Source organism: Camelina sativa, chromosome 20, assembly GCF_000633955.1.
Source record: "Camelina sativa cultivar DH55 chromosome 20, Cs, whole genome shotgun sequence".
NCBI lineage: Eukaryota > Viridiplantae > Streptophyta > Magnoliopsida > Brassicales > Brassicaceae > Camelina > Camelina sativa.
The window spans coordinates 29,696,552-29,704,179 of NC_025704.1; the positions used below are offsets into that span (position 1 = coordinate 29,696,552).

At 35.0% G+C, this 7,628-nt stretch overlaps 2 protein-coding genes and 1 long non-coding RNA gene across 5 annotated transcripts; 1 reads left to right on the plus strand and 2 right to left on the minus strand.

Moving 5' to 3' along the window:
• On the minus strand, window positions 609–1,974 carry LOC104772029. Of its 2 annotated transcripts, XR_764994.2 has the most exons (3): window positions 1,846–1,974; window positions 1,565–1,616; window positions 609–858 (listed from the first exon to the last, which is right to left on the minus strand). It is a non-coding gene; the product is annotated as an uncharacterized LOC104772029 (long non-coding RNA). The 2 variants fall into 2 exon arrangements; XR_764993.2 differs by having other exon boundaries at window positions 609–1,616.
• On the plus strand, window positions 3,067–5,051 carry LOC104772032 (formyltetrahydrofolate deformylase 1, mitochondrial). The gene is made up of 8 exons (XM_010496675.2): window positions 3,067–3,305; window positions 3,419–3,531; window positions 3,663–3,813; window positions 3,893–3,966; window positions 4,069–4,228; window positions 4,424–4,522; window positions 4,618–4,704; window positions 4,812–5,051. The coding sequence occupies exons 1-8, from the start codon at window positions 3,168–3,170 to the stop codon at window positions 4,956–4,958; spliced, it is 969 nt and encodes a 322-aa protein (XP_010494977.1). The 5' UTR covers window positions 3,067–3,167; the 3' UTR covers window positions 4,959–5,051.
• On the minus strand, window positions 5,092–6,994 carry LOC104772031 (VAN3-binding protein-like). Of its 2 annotated transcripts, none has more exons than XM_010496674.2 (6): window positions 6,511–6,994; window positions 5,969–6,365; window positions 5,703–5,879; window positions 5,567–5,616; window positions 5,421–5,478; window positions 5,092–5,341 (listed from the first exon to the last, which is right to left on the minus strand). In XM_010496674.2, exons 1-6 carry the CDS (start codon window positions 6,805–6,807, stop codon window positions 5,100–5,102), a joined length of 1,221 nt encoding a protein of 406 aa, XP_010494976.1. In that variant the 5' UTR covers window positions 6,808–6,994; the 3' UTR covers window positions 5,092–5,099. The 2 variants fall into 2 exon arrangements, with proteins under 2 accessions (XP_010494976.1, XP_010494975.1); XM_010496673.2 differs by having other exon boundaries at window positions 5,567–5,619.

Genomic DNA, 7,628 nt, shown 5'->3' on the forward strand with positions numbered 1-7,628 from the left:
GGTTTGGTGATTGGTGTTGTGTGATTAAATCTATTACTCTCCGACTAGATCTTTTCAAGATCTCGAGTTACAGAAATCGTTTAGAGATGGCGTCCTTGGTTGAAGGAACGAAGAATTTTCCGACGCTTATTTGGATTTCCTTTTGCTGTTAAATTCTCTCAGAGAATTCTTTTCATGGAGCTTCGATGAATTAGTTTCGGTGGTTACCATTTTAGGCACGACGTTTATTAAATCTCTAACCTTAGAAATAAAACCTCAAATTCTCTCTATAATACCAAAATCTCTTATGCAATCTCTATGTTCCAATGAGTTCAAGTTCAAGCTTTGACACATCTGGTTGCGTCGGTGAGTGTGGTGTACCATCGATAGTGTAGAGAGAATCTAGGGTTTTCTTTTTAGGGTTATGAATTTGTGAAATTAGAATCGATTTGGGGATTTAGTTTCTTCAATTTGGTAAAAGATGTTGTTTTGTCGTTAAAAATGTGGTCATATATGCAAAACGGTAGCATATAACGTATAATTTACTCTGTTTTTTAGATCTTTAACGGAAGATAAACGTTGTGACTAAAACGGTGAGATCAACAAAACTTTGATATTTTATGGTCAAGTCAACGAAAAATTTGTGATTAAAATGGCATCTTAAAAGTTGGTGACTAAAACGTCTCAAATTTGAAAGTTAGAAATCTATATATACATTTTCAGAAACATTTATGAAAAAATTCCTCAAGTTCTAACTTATTTACAACCCTGCCATTGCCATTTATTATTAAATATATAAATATTATTCCTTTGTATTCTTCCTATATTCTCTCCACTTGATTACGAATTTCCTTTTCAATTTTTTAAGATTCAATTCTTCTGCAAACAAATAAAACAGCATTAAGTTATTTTCGGAAATAGAAACTAAAATATCTAAACGATTTACACTAAATTGATTTTGCAGCTTTCCTTTCAAATTTTGTTTCTTACATTTTTCTACAATCAAAGAAAATAGCATTTACTAATACACCGTAAGAGAAGCAATAATATCTTATAAAACCATAATTCTACAGTAGCATATTCCATAAACTCCTAACAAAAATCTACTCACAAGCCTATTTTTAAGCACTCACATAACACCCTATTCTCTCATTGACACTATATATAGTTCTCTTTCACCACAGCTCATAACAACACCAAAACCAAAAGCGGATTTTATTACTATCGAGTGGTGTGTTTCTTATACAATCTGTACTCATTTTATAACTATATCATATTCGAGATCCAAAAGTATTGTCATGGTCATGTCACAACAATGTAAGCATCTAGACTAAAAGTTTGACTTATTCGTATCTCTAATTAAACTAATATAATTTGTTTCTTGATTTCATTTACAGGCTCCAAAGCGAAAGACTATCAAGAAGATGACACAAGGCTAAAGAATCTTCTTTCTAATGGCTATTATGTTTCTTATAAAAGATGTTTTTGGTTAACTCTCATTCTCAGTTCTAATGTTTATTTGTAATACAAGGATAGATGAAATAAATGTTTATTGATTTTGCATATTCCACATGTAGTTGATTACCTTTAACTTTTCATGTTAAAAGTATGATACAATGAAGTGCAGTTTTATCAACCTGCGATTATTTACAAAGCAAACAAAATATTATTAGCTTTATACTAATGTATAAGATGAGCCAACATACTGTTTTGATTTCGAAAGTGGTTATGGATCTCACACAATTTTCTAGGAGAGAAAAAATCAAATTAAGATCTATTCATGGTCTTGAATCTAATAGACACAAACACCAGGTTTAAATAGAAAACCCAAAACCATAAAGTGAAAGGAGATTCAAAGTTGTTTACCTTTGTATCGGCTCCCACGATTAATCTACAAAATTTGGATGGATCGAATCGGTGTAAGAAATTGTTGATTTGGATCTAGACAGACTTTCCTTTCTAATTTTTTTTTTACACACGGCGGATGTTTCAAAGGGAACCCACTTTCCCTTTCTTATTCATGTATTCAAATTTTTTTAATAATAATTATTTTCATGTCTTTTTTTTTACGCAAAGTTTATTTCCATATGTCTATATATCTCTCTTTCATGTTAAAAATGTACATATCAAATATTTTGCAGTTTCTAATTGAGTTTTGAATTATGGTTTATAGTTCTTATTTTTTATGTAGATTTTAGTTCTTGCGAAATAATCTTGAATGTATACCACATGATAAAAATATTACTAGAATACACATGTAGCACGAGTAAAATTTTAAAAACACTAAAAAAAACTTCTATAATTTAAATATTAAAATTAAAAATCTGTGAATTATAGAATTAAAGCCTTCCAAGATAAATGAATAAATTAATTATTAACTAATTTAATAAATTATAGAATTAGCATATCCGAATATGAGTTTAGAATTTATTCACTTGCATATTCTATCTAGAGTTATATGTGCACTACATAGTGTTATACAGAGTAACATTATCTATTTAAAAAACAAACTAATACAGTGTACCACGTGTCAAAATCTAGATAAAAAAAACTCACTACAACAACTAATTTTAATTGATCAAATTCCAAATGAAAATAATTAATTTGTATATACATCAAACCAGTAAAGTTAGTTTTACTTCCCACATATCTCTATACTATTCTATATAAAAAATACATTAATCCGATGCACCGTATGTCAAAACCTAGATAACATTGTAACATTATATTAAAAAACAAAGAACTTAATCATTTAATTAAAAATCATAAAAATTAGTTATGAAAAGAAAAATTTCTTTCATGGTAAACTATGAGATGAATTCAATAACTATTTATAACTATATAAAGTAAAAATTAATAAACAACCACAAAATAATAAACAAATATAACATAATTTTTAAATTTAAATTTTTAAAAATATAGTCCCACATTGTACCGCGCATTAAAATCTAGTTTTTACGACATTTTCCAAAAAAAAGTACAGATCTCAGTTATTGTAAAAAAAAAAAAAAATACAGATCTCAGTTAAGAAAAAACAATATTAAATACGTATACACACATGTTTGGACGACAAAAAAAAAATTAACAAAATGGATGAGTGGAGCGATCCTCTGGGGAATCGGGACCGTAGTTTGGTCTCTCTCTCTTTCTCTCGTTGAGGCTTGAAGCGAAGAGAAGAAGAGAGACCAATGATACGACGAATCTCCTTGAGAGCTTCTGGGTTCGCTAAGAGTTCGTTTCTCAAATCGTCTCGATTCCACGGCGAGTCCCTCGATTCCTCCGTCTCCCCTGTTCTCATTCCTGGCGTTCATGTCTTCCATTGTCAGGTACACAACAACTCACTCCTTCATAAATCATGCTCTGTTGATTCGAGAATCGTAAATCAATTTCAATTAATACTCCTTTTTTTGTTTGGTTTGTTTGTTATGTTGAATGGTAGGATGCTGTTGGGATTGTAGCAAAGCTATCAGATTGTATTGCAGCTAAAGGCGGCAACATTCTTGGCTACGATGTTTTTGTTCCTGAAAACAAGAACGTCTTCTACTCCCGCAGGTTTTTTTATTAGTAACTTTCTCAAAGCTTTAGACTTTAAGCTCTCTTGATAATGAATGAATCTAGGAGTTGAATGTTTTGGTGTTTAGTTGTTTTGAAAAAAAAAAAACAAAAATGGTTTCTTTTGACAGCGAGTTTATCTTTGATCCGGTTAAGTGGCCGAGAAACCAAGTCGATGAAGATTTTCAAACCATTGCACAAACATATGGTGCCTTGAACTCTGTTGTCCGTGTGCCTTCTATAGATCCCAAGTATAAGATAGCTCTTCTACTCTCAAAACAGGTATTCAAATCTTCGCAACTTCCCTTTTTCCTTCTACTCTTTGTATGTCCTGCTGAATAGTATGTGATTCTATATACAGGATCATTGTCTTGTCGAAATGTTGCATAAATGGCAGGACGGGAAACTCCCCGTGGATATTACCTGTGTGATAAGGTGTGCTTATACAAGTTCCTGTTTTCATCTGACTGACTCAGTATGTCTAGTAGTGTCTCGGGTGCTTATGCTGCTTGAATATTTTTTTTTTTGTGTTTGTAGCAATCATGAAAGAGCTTCAAACACTCACATTATGCGGTTTCTTGAGAGGCATGGCATCCCTTATCATTATGTATCGACAACAAAAGAGAATAAAAGAGAAGATGAGATTTTCGAATTGGTTAAAGATACTGATTTCCTTGTTCTTGCTAGATACATGCAGGTAAATCAGACTTTTTGGTCCTTGCCTTATCTCTATTCTTTTAATTCTTTGATCAAATGTTTAGTAGCAATCATGTTACCAAGCAGTCATCGTCAGCCTTTAGATGAATATTACTGCATACAGCGTAGTTGCTCTGTCTATTTCTAACCAAGAATAGCTTCACTAAGAAAAAGAGAATTCATACCTTTTTGGCAGATTCTGTCGGGTAACTTTCTGAAAGGTTATGGAAAGGATGTAATCAACATCCACCATGGTCTCTTACCATCATTTAAAGGCGGAAATCCTGCGAAACAGGTCACTGAGTTTTGTCTTGGCTCTACCTTCTCGTAGAGTCGTAGTGGGTTGTTTTGTTGTCTTTTTGGCACTTATATTCTAGATTCTGTTTGCAGGCATTTGATGCAGGAGTCAAATTAATTGGAGCAACGAGTCACTTTGTTACCGAGGAACTTGATTCAGGGCCTATCATTGAACAAATGGTAACTCATCTGCCAACTAGTTGATTGGTAGTATTTTCAGAAGGTTGTCATTATAAATGTACTCAGCAGCTTTCTCAGTTAATCTGTCTGAATTTGGCTTATTTCAGGTTGAGAGTGTTTCCCACCGAGATAACCTAAGGAGCTTTGTCCAGAAGTCTGAGGACCTAGAGAAAAAGTGCCTCACAAAAGCTATAAAATCATACTGCGAACTAAGGGTATTACCTTATGGCACAAACAAGACTGTTGTATTCTAGTTACGATACCAATGACTATGATTCTCATCTGATTTTTTTGTATGCACGATTCAAGAGAATATTATACGAATCTTCTGTAAGATTGATGATTCATTCGCAGCAGAAAAAAACTTGGGAATAGTAAAGTATTTACAGGATTATCTACCGCATGCGATCACTGACACTGAGTGATTCCAGGGAGCATTTGGCAGCCTCGAGGCATGTTACTTTCTGGAGACTAGTCTGAATCCCACCAACCCATCTCTGCTTCTCAATCTTACTCTTGCACTTGAACTCCAAAAGACCCTGTCCTGTTTTCAAACCAAAATAGATTTCTTCGGAATTTTCCCTCTCTTTTCTGTAAGGCCATGCAGATATCTCGTCGCAGACTCCATAAACTACGCCTTCAAAAGCAACAACAAGCTTCAGACTTCCGTGTTTCAGGTAATTTCCTTAACTCTTGTAAGAATAGAAAATGCTTACATTTGATCTTCTTAGAGAATGCCCCTCCAACGTGTTTGCTTTTGAGTTTGATCATGACCTGAGAAATTCATAGAGGTTTAAGTTAACTAGTATAGAGAAGCAAATACATTTTTCTCTTACAGATTAAATCCAGTCTGCTGAATTACCTGAGACTTCTTGTTGATATAGACACAGACTCGCTTTATTCGCTGCAATCCTGCTGTTAGAGTTCAGTATTGTTAGCATTTTAACTAGTGGAACCAGTCATGAATCAGGCAGAATTTAAGAAGAATAGGATTTTACCATTTCGTGCACATTGCACCAGTTCGCCCTCTAGAGGAAGATTTGGTTCCTCCAATCTAAACTGACAATTTACGGGCCAGTGAGACTCTGAGAAGCTCCTCTCGCAAGGTGTGATAGTTGCATTACTCTTTGCTTCCTTCGGATGCCTCACCTTTAAAGCCGCTTCTCCTCTCAATGCTGATTCAGTTTTCCACAAATTCAGATCAAATTTCATCTTACTAACCCAATCAAAGCCTCAAACACCAAATTTTGAATAAAGGCCTTACCAGTTGCAGCCGCGGCTGTGAGAGTCATGAGATCTCCAGGGCTGTGGATATCGATGGAAGACCTAACTGTGGAAGCTATACATTTGTGATCAGCACCTGCTTGCTCAGCCATTTCAATGCAGTACGAAGCCAGTAGCTCTGTTGCCGAGGCTAGAGACAGTGCCATCGTTGAGCTTGACTCTTTGCTGCAGCTTTCCTCAGAGGTTACAGACGCTAATCCAGCTGCCAGAGCAGCAATGGACACAGCTGAGTGAACACGGGCTTTCTCTACCCGCATTTTATCTTTTTTCTTTGGAATCCTACTCATGTTGCTTTGGTTGGTGTGTTGTTTGTGGTGAAACCACTTTGATAATCTCCCTGATCTGCGTGCCCCAGCTGAGTTCATGATCTTCTCTCCCTGCAAATACCAAGGAAGCATCAAAATCAGAATTCAATAACTAGTGAAAATGTCCTACACAAGTGATAGTGTCTGACTGAAAAGTCCCAGGAATAGTCAGAATAGCTAGAGAGAGTTATAAGCATCAGCAGGAAAGGGATCATACCATGAGTGGATCTGCAGCAACATCATGGGAGAAGACTCTAAGACTGTTCTGGGAAACAGAAAACAGATCTCGCCGTTGTCTCTGCTTCTGCGCTAGAGCTTTGGAGATTTCAGAAGCAGATAGACTCCATGATCTGGACAGGAACGTCATTGGCTCCCTTGGTGTCTTAGGCTGATGTATCTGGGAGAAAATCTCTTCACTTCTCACATTTCCCCCCTCCAACTCTTCCTCCAGATTCTCTGATCCGAACAACGATGAAGAACTATCATTCCAGTCTGAATAAAACCCACCTTCCATTTTCTTCTACTCAGATTTGTAGAAACCCCAAGATGACGATAGAACTTTTCTAGATGAAGAAGGTTAATATGTTGGTTGACTCAAGGTTGTGAAAGAGAGAAGATCACCAATAAACAAAAACGACCTCTCTTTTTTTTCTTTAATAACTTGGAATTGTTCAAATCCAATCGAAAATATACTAACGAAGTCTCCACGTTCTGATATAAGTAAGGCAAAAGTTTGGGAGAAACAGAGGGAACACAAATCAATGTGATTGTCCTTTGTGCAGAGTCCATATATTCAGGAAATGTCTCATCAAATGGACACAAAATGTAGACTAGAGAAATCATGGAACTCGTAATATGAATAATTAAGGATATTGTGGGGACATTTGCATCGGTTTAAGAGCCATAAGCTGATCTTTTGTCTTGTCTTTTTGAGTTTAAGAAGATTTGACTGGACAACTTTAACAGAGTTCGTGACTCCGCCGACCAGTTTCTGTTATCATTGTCATCACACAAAACCATATCACTTTTGGCTTTTCTATAAAGATACTCCCACGAGTGTTCATTAGAGCAAGTCCATTGGGAGACTTTAGCAAGACTCTTATTTATTTGGGACAAAAAAATAAATCAAAATTGATTAAAAACATAAGAGTTGCCTTTTAATTAGTAAGTTTTGAGACCAACTCTTATCAACTCTTATTGGTACGTGTAGCCATATGATAGGTTTTATTTTTGATATAAAAAACAATTTTTTTCTTTTTTTCTCTTCTTTCTCTTTCTTCTCCACATCTCTTTTGCGGCACCGTTCCTACCTTCACTCCCCAAATTCTCATATTT